The sequence below is a fragment of the Thamnophis elegans genome, chromosome 2 (assembly GCF_009769535.1).
Source record: "Thamnophis elegans isolate rThaEle1 chromosome 2, rThaEle1.pri, whole genome shotgun sequence".
NCBI lineage: Eukaryota > Metazoa > Chordata > Lepidosauria > Squamata > Colubridae > Thamnophis > Thamnophis elegans.
In genome coordinates, this window is record NC_045542.1 from 153,002,380 (window position 1) to 153,015,644 (window position 13,265).

At 43.3% G+C, this 13,265-nt stretch overlaps 1 protein-coding gene across 4 annotated transcripts in view; it reads left to right on the forward strand.

Annotated features, from left to right (window-relative positions):
• Positions 1 to 13,265, forward strand: part of PRRC2A (proline rich coiled-coil 2A) — a 53,240-nt gene that overhangs the window by 7,520 nt on the left and 32,455 nt on the right. For 3 of the 4 annotated variants that reach the window (XM_032208764.1, XM_032208766.1, XM_032208767.1), the window contains exons 2-4: positions 11,298 to 11,489; positions 11,751 to 11,928; positions 12,037 to 12,136. In XM_032208764.1, the coding sequence (XP_032064655.1) occupies positions 11,378 to 11,489; positions 11,751 to 11,928; positions 12,037 to 12,136 (390 nt within the window). In that variant the 5' untranslated portion in view covers positions 11,298 to 11,377. The remainder of the gene's footprint in view (positions 1 to 11,297; positions 11,490 to 11,750; positions 11,929 to 12,036; positions 12,137 to 13,265) is intronic. The other variant, XM_032208765.1, reaches the window with a different exon arrangement.

Consider the following 13,265-nt stretch of genomic DNA (forward strand, 5'->3'; position numbering starts at 1 on the left):
CAAAAATGCTGTATTCAGTATATAAGACGCACCCAGATTTTCACCCTCTTTTTTGAGGGGAAAAAGGTGCATCTTATACTCCGAAAAATACGGTAATATAAGATCTCTTAAGGAGAGACTTTTGCTGAAAATCCCAAATAATTATTGGTGGATGGAACCAAAAGGAGCTGTCCTACTTGAAGGATGAATACAAATCTAAAAATTGGAAAAAAATGTGCTTTTTTTTACATTTCTAATTTTCTGTCTCTTTTATGACTTTTATAAATTTTGTTGTAAGCAAAAAAAATATATTAAATGAAATAATACATCTCTAAAATAGTGCCTATATTTCAATAAAAGCAAAAATAAAATACACATTTCCGTCATCTCCCCCCCCCCCTTCAAAAAAGTAACTCTTTAATGCAGATATTCTGAAAGAAATCTAAGATAACAGAGACTGCTTAGGGAGAAAAATATTGAAGTTAAGACAGATTTCTGGATTGAAAAATGATTCAGTGTATGTGACAATTAGGAGAAAAACAAGTTCCAAAAAGCCTTCAGAAAACAAATGTTAAATAAAGCTGCCAATATAATAATGCTCTCAGAGGAAGTAATGGGTACAAGCAAACATACTTTGAATATTGCAAACAATACTGAAGTCATATCTTAGACAGGATATTATTGAGTTGGAAAAAATGTACAGATAGTTCTCAATTTACAACCACAATTGGGCTCAGAATTTATGTTGCTTAAGTGAGAATTTTGTTAAGTGAGTTTTGCCTCATTTTACGACTTCTTGCCACATTTGTTAAGTGAATCAATGTAGTTGTTAAATTAGTAACGTGATTGTTAAGTGAATCTGGCTTCCCCATTGACTTTGTTTATCAGAAGGTCGCAAAAGGGGATCACATGTCCCCAGGGCACTGCAACCGTCATAAATACACACCAGCTGTCAATTGTCTGAATGTTAATCACGTGACCATGGGGATGCTGCAATGGCCATATGTGTGGAAAATGCTCATGTCATTTTTTTTCAGTGCCGTTGTAACGTCACTAAATGAACTGTTGTAAGTCGAGGACTATCTGTATACTCAAAACCATGAGGGTAATTGGTAGATTTGGAACAGATGAAAAGGAAGTATTTTTTTTCTGCACAAAGAATGAGGACCAACAACTTAAGATAGTTTTTAAAAGGTATCAAGATCCAGAAGGGTTGGGCTACAGATGGTATTTGTGTAGTATCTCCAGTATTAGAAGCCATAGAAATCTCATTTGAGTTGCTACAGAGCATAAATTAATGTTCTTGCACTCTTTGTGATGAGGAGAATACCAGAACAAATGCTGGATTAAATAGTTTTACTTTTTAAAAAAGTTTTCAGGTTTGTTCTGATCCAATAGGGGTATATTTGCTTGTGATATTCGAATGACAGTCAGAAACCCTAGTATTTGAGATGTCCTGTAAGAATATTAAAATTACTTTGTTTCATCTGTCCACCCACACATATATTTTACACAGTTGTGCATCTTCAAAAAAGTAATCTCATACCAGTCCACCTATGCTTTATCTTTCCAATATTTATTTTGCAGTAGTGCTTCACAATATGCTGCTTTAACAACACACACACACCAATTCATTTATAACATTACTTTTATTTGCCGGAAGATGAGCTAACCCCATCACCATCAAATTAACAGGTGGTGTATGAATAAAAAGTTAATTTGTGCTATTTACAGGATGCAATAATAAGAATGAACATTCCCAAGCATATGCAGTTTGCCTAATGTGTGGAATATTTGAGTTCATTCCTATAACAGCAGCCAAAATAGAGCAAATTAAAGAGAATGTAAAGGACGTTGAAAAAGGAGGAGCTTCATGAAGCTGAAGTGATTATTTTCAAACTGTCCAATCGCCATGAGTACTAATAAGTTACTTATATAATAAAGATTGAACATTTGAAGAAATTCAGCTTTTCATATGGGAAATCTAGGAGGAAAAATTTTCAACTACAGGAAGAACAACAGCTCTTAAGTTTATTAGCACCCATGGTATATAGCTGCATTCTATGTGAAATCCTTTGAATCTTCTCAAGCCAGAAATTATCTCGTATTCCATACATTTAGCGCTGCCATAATTACCTCATCTTGTGACTACCAAGTGTAGTTGCTAATGTGAGGATGCTTTCACATTGATTAACAATGTATTTCTTTTGGGGAGTAGGTTTGTTTATTTTCTTTTTCAATTGCAAAATTAAGAGTATGTCCAATCTATCAGATTACATCCCTCTTAAATTTGGAGGAAGTCTGTAACTTGATATATAGTAGCTGCCCCCAGGCTTCTGAGCTACGTTCATTGGTCAGCTGATTTGGGTACTGCCAACTCTTCCCTGGGTGTCTCCTTCCTGGTACGCTGGATTTCTGAAGCAGCTCTCTCTACCTTCATCACCCTTGCAGAAATACGATGACAGCTCATTGACAAAGAACCTGTTTACATCCCTATACGATCCCCTTATCTAAGAGATTGTAAGCTGAAATGACCTCTGCCTCTGATCAGGTGCCCTGGACAGTAATCATTCCTGAGCTAGGGAACTGGTTGCGTACTAGTCTCCCACAAAACAACATCCTACATTAGGACTGAATTTCACCTAATAGCAAGTGGGAAGGGCCACTGCCAATTGCAGAAGTTGAACTTGGTTCAAAAGAGGATTACATGATCCCACGACATTGTAACCATCCTAAATGCGAGTCAGTTGTCCAGCAACCGAATGTAAATCACGTGACCACTGGGATATTGTAATGGTCATAAGTGTGAAAGATAGCCATAATTCTCTTTTTTCCATGCTATTGTAACTTTGAACAGTCACTAAGTGAACTGTTGTAAGTCAAGGACTATCTATACAGGTACTTCTCAATTTATGATCATTCAGAGTTATGATGGACTGTTAAAAAGCTACTTATAACCCTGGCTCACATTTACAACTGGTTGCAACATTCTACAGTCATGTGACAGCAATTTGTAATGTTTTTTGCCAGTTTCCAGCAAAAGAAACACATGCCCATTTGGAAGAATAGATTTATAAAAATGATTGTAAAATCAAATCTGGTCATATGGGCCTCAGTTTACATTCAAAATTCCAGATACCCATTGTTTTCATAAGTCAAGGACTATCTATAGGGCAATTGTCCCTACCCTATCTCTTACTCACTGAGATTGTTATTGTCCATGCTGAAATCTTGCTGAGCAATATTGTTGTGTTGGACTTGTTTCATTACTGTTTCCTGCCAAGTGAAAGTTGAAATGTTTTAGTGTCCCAGACATACTCCTTTGTCCTCCTTTGACCTCAGTCCTGCACCTGTCACTGAGCCCTTGTCCATCAATTCAAGTCAGATCCACTGATCTTAGTATCAGAGAACTAACCAAGGGTGTGCCATTAAAGTGTGCCAAAAGCAACTTAGGAATACTAGTGCTTTGCTACCTCCAATATTGTGGGTTAGGGATAGTATAACTGCAAATCAGTATTGCTTGTATTATTTTTGCTTAAATTGTGTATATATGTGCTTATATACATCACCTTTAATTTTGTTGTTTAAAATGAACATTTGGAATTGATATGGATAAATAAAAATAGTTGTGCCAAATTCTATGCTGATTTAATTTATAACGATAGAGGAGGAAATCATTTGAGGAAATACAGAATAAAAGTCATTGATTTTATTAGTTTTTGTCTTTTTAAATTTATATTGCCCAAAAAAGGGAGCTGAGCAGTATATAAATTGCAGAAAAATAATTGCATGAATTTTAGGAGGACATACGTACAGATACAATGCACACATTGTACAAAGTACATGATTAATCATATATTTGTAAGGGAAATTACTTTTATTATCATAAGACAAACTGTAGATCCAGAGATATTTTCTGGATTTGGGTGTTGTGCTGAACCAGCAGCCTGCAACCTTTTGAGCATAGGGACCGGTTCCATGGTGAGAATTTTTCCCATGGACCGGAGTGGGGGGCATGGTTTTGCACGCTGCCTGCATCCCATAGGTTGGGCTCAGCTTTTTTGCATGGACCATCAAATATGGTACAAAAATTTTGCTTGGTTATCTCTCAGTGGGTGGACTCTGTGGAATAGATGGGTTGCACAACTGTTTTTCTGATGTAATTTAAGTTTAGATTTTAAAGGTTTAATAAATGATAACTCTAAATGCAGATTTAAATATTAAATTTTGGATTGTAATGTAGGGCTGTTCATAGAAGCTGGGATTTACAGTTGATTTAAAAGAAAGAATGGGATTGAGAATATTCTGTGTTTAGGTTAAAGATCTTTATATGGAGGTACTATTTAATTAGATATTAAATGAAATATCAAATCATTTGTGTCATATCTTTAGTAATTCTGAATTTACATGAATTTCTGTACATGGAACCTCACTTGAATACTGAACCACTGTCTAGTTGGAGAAAGAAATTAGATTCTGCAAATATTTTTTTGTAAAGGAACTCTTGCTAACATGATAGTGTTAAAAGAGGTTTAAAATGAGAATTTATGGGTCGCAACCCCGGAGGACCATAGGACAATTTTGAAATGGCCTTGGGATGCCAGTAAAAGTTTATTTACAAGCACCTAATCATTTTAATTGGTTATTAGCAAATATGCAATTGAATTTGACAATTGCACAGCCAAATATTTCATATTCTTAGTATCTTCCACCACAATGGAAAGTATTGTAATAAAGTATCAGAAGGCAAGAATGTTACCAGGTACAATAAATTGTTTAACTTATAAATCATTATTGCTCTTATCTGAACAAAGTAGCTACAGTATTCTGGGTAGTAATGATAGGTCTACTTCAAAGGTTAGGGAGCAGGATTGATAATGATGAATTGATTTTTGTGTATGAATGGTGTGGGGCTAAAAATGGGCTTCGGGGGGGTTGCTCCACACACCCCTCCTATGCTCCATCACCCTGGTGTATGCGCGTGCTCCCCCCCAGCCCCCACGCATGCATTGGATCCTGCAACATTATCCTACGACACAGATATGTTCATTCCTGGTTGTCCTTGGGTTAAAATCATTTATTCATTGACCAGAAGTACTAGGGAAGCCAATAGGGAAGATCATTGACCTAAGCCTCCCCCGTCTGCGCATCCTTCCACAACCCCTTTGCACTTGCACTGGCCATTCCCCCCGCCAGGCTTCCCCACGTATACCATCCCTGAACCTTGCCATGCACCCTTGCACATTCCTTCACACCCTTCTCTACCTGTCAGTGACCATTTATTTGCCTGCCATCCTGGTTGCAGACCACTTGACACAGCTTCCTACCGGCTTCCCCACTAACTTGGTTGTGGGAAGCTGGCAGGGTGTTGCCCATATGACTATGTTAACAACAACTGCAGGGATCGCCATCACTAAATAATATGGTCTCACTCTATAACTACATTGCTTAGTGATGGAAATTCTGGTTCCAATCGACGTTGTAAGTCGAGGATTATGTATATTATTGTTATTATTTGCTATCAGTTGATGCAATTGAAAATGTAGGGGCCCCTTATTGGGTGGTATTCCTTGAGTGTTTGACCCTGATGGCCAAAATGAGTAAGCAATTAACACACATTTTGTTATTGATAAATTGTAAAATCTGTGGGTCAGGCTGATAGAAGGCATTTATAACTAGAGCTGTAGGTCAGTGTCAGTTTCTTTTGCCTCTTGGTTGCTTGTTTTGCCAACCTGGGTTCACTTCTCCATGGAGAGAATTGCATTAATGTAGGTTGATTGCAAGTTGGTTGAGAGGCTCCGGTTTTCAGCTGTTGCTTGACGCCAGGTCAACTGGTAATAAAGTCTCCCCTGACCTGCCATTTGATCTGATGTGTACAAGTAGTCCTCAGCTTACAACAGTTCGCTTGGTGACCATTCAAATGAACAGTGGCATTGAAAATGTCTTAGGACATTTTTGACTTAGGAACGTTTTTCACAGTTATGACCTTTGCAGCATCCCCGTGATCAAAATTCATATGCTTGGCAACTGTAGATGTTTATATTTATGACTGTTGCTTGTGTCCTGAGGTTGTCATCTGATCCCCTTTTTGTAACCTTCTGACAAACAAAGTCAATGGGGCAGCCAGTTTTACTCAACAACCAGGTTATACTAATTTACCAACTGCAGTGATTCCCAAATGTCTCACTTAACAACAGAAGTTTTGGGCTCCATTTTGCTTGTAAGCTGAGAACTATCTGTATTACCAAGATCTGACTGGGTCCGGAGTAGATACTGGCTTCTCGGAAATATGCCCAGTTGGGTTTTTGGTGTGGCATCAGCCAAATTCCAAGGGCAGCAGTTTTGCCAGTTGCCGTCTGGGAATCTCTTATGACTTTCAGGGGCATTGCCAGCTGTCAAATCCTGTTACTTCAGTTGGGCTCTAGAGATTCGTTGAGACTGTTACTACTGTACCAGACTCCCAGTTGGGTAGTAACTTCCCTGCCTGAGCTGCTTGGCTCTCTTGAATTTGGCAGTGAAATTTTCCAAGTTTATAGTCCTATGGGACTCCAACCTGCCTTTTCTAGAACTGGGGTCCGAGATGGCTCAGAAGTTCATGGCCCCCATAATAAATAACCCAGGCCCTATCCCAGATCATCCAGGACCTGACATGGGACAATGGTCACACATTTGGTCTCATTTTTCTATTGGAACACTAGCAAGGTAATCCAAAGTTGAAAGAGCTCTCTGTAACTCCACTGTGATGGCCAGGTCATGCCCTGGTTGCCATGAGAACATCTGGTGCTGCCCCCTGCTCCGGGAGATGGGGTATATTGGATTTCCACTACCTGTGACTAATAGACCTTAATAGGTTCCAGAGAAAAATGGAGCGTATTCCTGCTGGTCTGCTCCACCAGCAGTTAGAGCCTTGGTCATTGCTTGGAATGAGAGGGCAGTTGAGGCTTTGGATTGGATCGTGTCTATGTGACCTCTCATCTCCTGTGAATCCCATCACTCTCTGGTTTATGGGAAAAGTGTCCTCTCCCTGAAGGCCAAGGAATTAACTCGATTGAACATGGGTGAAAGCCACTATTAAGGTCTAACTAGGGGTGATTAGGGTAACAAATCAGCAGCTTTGCCACATTTACCTATTGTTAGCCACCCATTGGCCTTGTTTAGAGTGACTCAAGCCCTCCTGTAAGAGTAAGATTCAGAAGTTTTCCATAGTGAGGGGAGGAGTATCCAGAATGCTAAATAAAATGCTAAATAAAAAAAAATCAAGAATGGGTTGGTCTTATCCTCTCGTTGATTGGACTGAGTCAGATAAGATCTTGGTATACGCCCCTGGTCCACCAGGCACCGCCCAGTTATCGAATCAGTCCCTCAACTGGACGGTTTGCCATTCCGGATCTCCAATAAATTTGAAGAAATTTAAAGAAAGCGAAAAAAATCAATTGTCTCCCTACAGCAGCAGCTGCATGCGAGCTGGAAGCTCCCTGAGCTGCGAAAGGATTGCCAAAAGTCCCCCCGGGGGCGGCATGCTGCCCAGACTTCTGACTGAGACAAGCATCACTCGGAAAAGAAATCTGCCGGGCAAGCAGGAGACAAAGGGCACAAGCCTTCCAAAGGCAAGCCCTGCCGCGTAGGCACCAGCGGCACCAGAGTGCTCCGCCACTCCCAACAGGGGGGAGCGGCGGCTTCCTCAAGCTCTGCTGGGCGCAAATTGAATCACCGGCAAGCGAGGGAGGCGCTGGATCCCTGCCCAGAAGATGAGCCTCGCTGCAGGAACTCTGCCGGGTGCCGGAGCGCTCTGCTGCTCCCCATGGGTTGAGTAGCGAACCGTGGCTTCCCAAAAGCCGTGGAGCACCCGCGCCATTGTCCACGTGGCCCACCTCATTGGAGGGGGTCCATGGGCAGAGCCAAAGCTCTAGCGGTGCCAGAAAGAGGAAAAACCGGCAGCAGAGGTGCATGGCAGCTCCTCGGAGCACAAGCCGCCAGAACAGGAGTTTTAAAAGAGGCGCCCTTTGTCTCCTGGCACGGGCACCATCTTGAAGCCAAGAGGAGCAACATGTTCCAATATGGCGATGCCCAGTGGCAACAAGGAGACCGGCAGGACTCAGATACCTGCAGCAACAGCTAGCAGCCCCACCAGAAGGGCAGAGGATCAACCAAGGTTAGTGACCACCCCAGAGGCTACCCAGAAGGGGAGGGATCAAAGGCTAGAGACAAGAAGCACCTTCCCCCAGGGCGGAGCTGGAGGCAGAGGGTGGTCACAAGCCTTCCAAGCCATCTAAGTATGGAAGGCGAAGGCACAGGAAGCTGGAGCAGCTCTACAAAAAGGCAAGTGGCCTTAACTCCATTCCAGGCCAGGGACAGAAGGGGCTACAGGGGAGGCACCCACATTGCAAGCAAGGATCCCTATTGACACATCAGGTCTTTGGGATCTCCCTCAGGGGTGGCAATCCCCCCCCCCCACATATGGCTTCCCTGGGATCAGCCCTGCCCACGGAGCTGCCACCTCTGGTTCCCCCCCCCCCTCACAGGTGGGCATGGGTTCCAGCCAGCAGTCCCCCACAGAGGTCCCCAATTTTCAAGACCTAATGATGCGGGCCACTCCCCCTCAAGAAGCTGTCACTGGATCCCTCTGTACTTGAACATTTTTTAATCAGTATCGTAAGTTCTTCAGGAAGGTTGTGGAGACATTTGTTGTACATCAGCTTCAGCAAGCTCTGGATGAAGCGGAATTCCTTTTCAACTCCATTTGAACTCCTTTCAGTCAGGATTCAGGCCTGGGCATGTGACAGAAATGGCATTGTTTGCGCTTGTGAATGATCTCTGGCAGGAGCAGATCAGCAATAGTGCCTCTCATCAATCATGGTACCTTCTGGACAATCTCCATCAGTTGGGAGTGGGTGGTGCAATATAGGGCTGGTTCTCTTACTGTGTGGCTGATACCAGTCAGCGACGATTGTGAGCGAAAAGTCCTCCCTGCAGCCTCATCATGTGGGTGCTGCAGGTTTCAGTACTCTCTTTACTCCTGTTTAACATCTGCATGGAGCCGTTGGGTGAGTTCATTTGTCACCCTGGGGTGAGGTATCATCACTCCACTGCCTGGAGGTTCTGGGTGTCTGAATCTGAGACAACAGACTTCCTCTGAACCATGGCAAGACTTAAGTGGCTCTGGGTTTTTGGTCTTTGTGGACCTGAGACTTTATCATCTTTGATACTAAATGGGCTGGCACTATCCCAGACAAACTAATGCACAATCTGGGGGTCCTTCTAGGCTTATGACTCCTGCTCAAGTCATGACCAAGAGGGCCTTGGCGCAACTTTTATGTTGTGCACCAATTTCACTCATTCCTGGACCCTGAGGTTCTGCTCACAGTCACTCGCCCCCTAGTCACCTCCAAAGGGAATTGCTGTAATGGAAGCCACTTGTGTGGTTACCGTTGAAGAATATTGAGGAGCTCCAACTAGTGCAGAATCTGGCTGCACAAGTTGTGTGCCTTTAGGACGGCACAAGTCACACCTATGTTCTGTGAGCTGCAGTGGCTGCCAATATGCTGCCAGGTGCAATTCAAGATGCTGGTTCTTACCTTTAAAGCCCTACAAGCCCAGGTTATTTGAAGAACCGGCAATTACTTCTACCTGCCTCATCGGGTCCAGCAAGAGGGATTTGTTGTGGATCTTGTCTGCTAAAAGATTCCATCTGGCAGGACCCAGACAATGTACCTTTATTGTAGGAGTGAAATCCGCCCAGTTCAGCCACACCGGCAGGGACAGTTAGCCATCAGTTCTCCAAACCCGTAGGAAAAATCCCTGGTGGCCCTGCCCATGCTTATCTGGTTACCTGTCGCTGCTCACATTTTCTGGCCGCTTGACCCGCCCACCCAATCTGAACGTTTCTCCCTCCATTCACAGCAGAACTGCTGCAGCCTGTCCCTTTAAGAGACAGGCGGAGAGAGGGAGTGGGCGGGGGCACCATAAAGGGAGCAGCAGCTCCACTGTGAACAGAGAGAGAAATGTTCGGATTGTCTCTGCCACAGAATTCAACATTAAATGCAGCAGAGACAATCCAAACATTTCTCCCTCCATTTATAGCAGAGCTGCGGCAGCCTGTCCCTTTAAGGCACTTCGCCTCTCGGGAAAAGGCCAGCGGGGACCATAAAGGGAGCAGCAGCTCTGCTGTGAATGGACTCATACACACATTTTTTTCCCCTACCGGGTTCTGTGGGCGTGGCTTGGTGGTGGGGCATGTGACTGAGAGGGCGTGGCCATGAGTGACATTGAGTTGCCCACACCCACTCAGTCACAAAACCCCGCCACTAAGCCATGCCCACAGAACCCGGTAGGGGGAAAAATTGAATTTCACTACTGCTTTATTGCTGGGTTTCCCATCATCTCTCCCTTCCCAGGAGTAGTTAACTCCACCCCTTTTAGTCTCTCAGGCAGCCCTCACAAGATGGTTCTTCCAACAACCTTGGGGGGGGATCCCATGGGGGGAACCGTATGGTGGTTGAATGGGTAGTCTTCAACTTACAACAGTTTGTTTAGTGACCGTTCAACGTTACAACGGCACTGAAAATAGTGACTTATGATCATTTTTCACACTTATGACTGTTGTAGCATCCCCATGGTCATGTGATTTACATTTGACAACGGACTCAAATTTATGACGGTTGCAGTGTCCCAGGGTTATGTGATCACCTTTTGTGACCTTCTGACAAGCAAAGTCAACAGGGGAAACCCAATTTGCTTAACAACCATATTACTAATTTAATAAGTGCAGTGAGTCACTTAACAGCTGTGACAAGAAAAGTTGTAAAATGGGGCAAAACACACTTATTAAAAAGGTCTCACTTAGCAACTGAAATTTTGGGCTGGGTTGCAGTCGTAAGTTGAGGACTACCTGTATTGTGTTTGGATTGGATGTTCTCCCACAGTATTCATTTTTAAAGTGTTTAAATAGTTGTGACATTGTTTTAATTGTTGATAGTATACCGCCAAGTCCTGTTCAAAATGGGACATCGTCATGACTACCTTCAGTGTTGTATAAGGAAAAACCTTTTATCCAGCGCCAGTTCAAAGGAATATGGCACCCCTAAGCCACATTGATTGATGGCACCATTTCCCACCGATGTGAAGATCTACATTTTAGAATGATTTCAGAAGAAAGGGCAACATTGGTGCCCTTTTTAAGCTTTGAGTGTCCTATGCCAGTGTCAATTTGGCCTTAGCCTAAAGCTGGCTTTGCTTATGTCAACTGGCTACTAAATTTAATAACTGCTGATTGAAGGGGGAAAGGTAAAACCAACACGGCTGCGTTTTCTTCCTCTTAGTCTCCTCCTTCCTGGTCCAACCTAGGCACGTTTCGCGGGGAGCCAGGAGGAACCATCGTACTCAATGACCTTACAGCGCAATGTCAGATCGTTTGGGGCAAACAGCAAAGGGGAAGGATGGAAAAAAGTATTCGTCGCTCAACCTGTTTGATACGTACAAGGGCAAGTCCTTAGAGATCCAGAAACCCACAGGTAAAAACTGCCAGTGTGTCTCAGGCTTGATTCTTCCAAGCCCCGTTCTTAAAAGAGGAGGCAGCTGTCATGATGAAAATGCTCTATCTCTGATGCTCTGATGGTACTCGCAGCGCCCTGAGCAGCTGTCCCTTATCGTAACCGGTTAACCGGGGATTTGACAAAAAGTCCGGTTGACAATTGGTGTGAATCGGTCAGTCAGTTTGCTCAAAAGATGTCTCTGGGTGGCATTTAACCTTTGAAATCCTCTTTCCTGCACAGTAACCCCCCGCCATGGCTTGCAGAGTCTCGGTAAGGTTGCCATTGCCCGACGCATGCCACCCCCTGCAAATCTGCCAAGCTTAAAAGCAGAGAACAAAGGCAATGACCCCAACGTCTCACTAGTGCCGAAAGACGGGACAGGATGGGCAAGCAAGCAGGAACAGCCAGACCCAAAGAGGTAGGTAGGGCAAGACATATGAAACCATTGGGAGGGTCCATGCGCATTTGCAAGCTTACACTGTTTTAACTTTTTTTTTTTAATTATTTATTTTTTTATTGCCTCTAGTACCGATGCCTCGACCGCTCAGCCGCCGGAATCGCAGTCACCGCCGGCTACACAGACGTCTGCCTCAAACCAACCGAAACGACCCCCAACAGCCCCCGAGGTAAATTTGTGGCAAGAATGGGAGGCTGGAAGCACTCAGCCAGACTATCTCTTTTTTTTCTGGACAGTTGTGTCTATCTAGTTGTAACCTACATCTGGCAAAAAAAAATATTTGGGATTTCTAGCTCTAGCCTGTTCTTTCTTACTAAATATTCTTTACTCTGTCCATCTTTGTCATATCAGCTGCCCCTCTTTTTATCATTCACTGGTCCACAGTGCAACTACTCTTCCCTTCCTTCCCTGCGAAGACTTAGAATAACATTATTGTCACTTTAAATGTACGCTCATCAGCATGCATTAAAAATGAAAATTTGTTGCAGACCACCAACTCCAATATGCACTACTACATAACCATGACAAAATAAATAAGTAAATAAATTATGCATAAACCCACATACATTATATGACATGGAGAACATAATCTAGTTCGGATGTATACATGTGCCATGGTGAGAAAAATGAATCGTGAGTTTGCCAGAGAGATGTCATAGGGAACAAAGTTGTTGTCAGGCTTCCAAGTAACACCCCCAATGAAAGAAGACTCCAAGGCTTAAGATTCCTCAAAACTCCCATTTTATTAGATATGTCATATTGGCACATCTGGGAAAACCCAAATCTGAAAGCTTCCAGGTTTTTCCCACCCAAATGGAAGTTCCTGCCCAGCACCCACATGTCCATCACATGGCCCAATCAGGCACTGTCTCAACTGGAGATGCCTCCCAGTCATACGCTTCCAGGTGCAGGGCAAGATGTCCTTGACTCTCTTAAGAAAAGAATGTTGTTATGACTATATATTTCCTATACTCCATATAATCCCCCCTCCCTTTTTTCCACAGCATTAAATGTGGCAGGCCGGAAGGCCCAATATAAAAAATGGCTTCCAAGCCTGACAGCTGTTACAGAATCTAGTAGTCCTGCTAGAAATACTTCGAAACTTCTTTCCAGAGGGGAGCAACAGAAACAGGCTATAAATTGGGTGTGTGGGGTCTCTAACAATGCTTTGAGCACTAAGCACATAGCTCAGTCCTGAATAATGGGAAGTGAGCGTCCTATAATCATCTTGGCTGTCCTCCCCACTCTCTGTATCGACTCTGTACGAGAAGCAGTTATGTCAGAGACAAAAAAAGGCT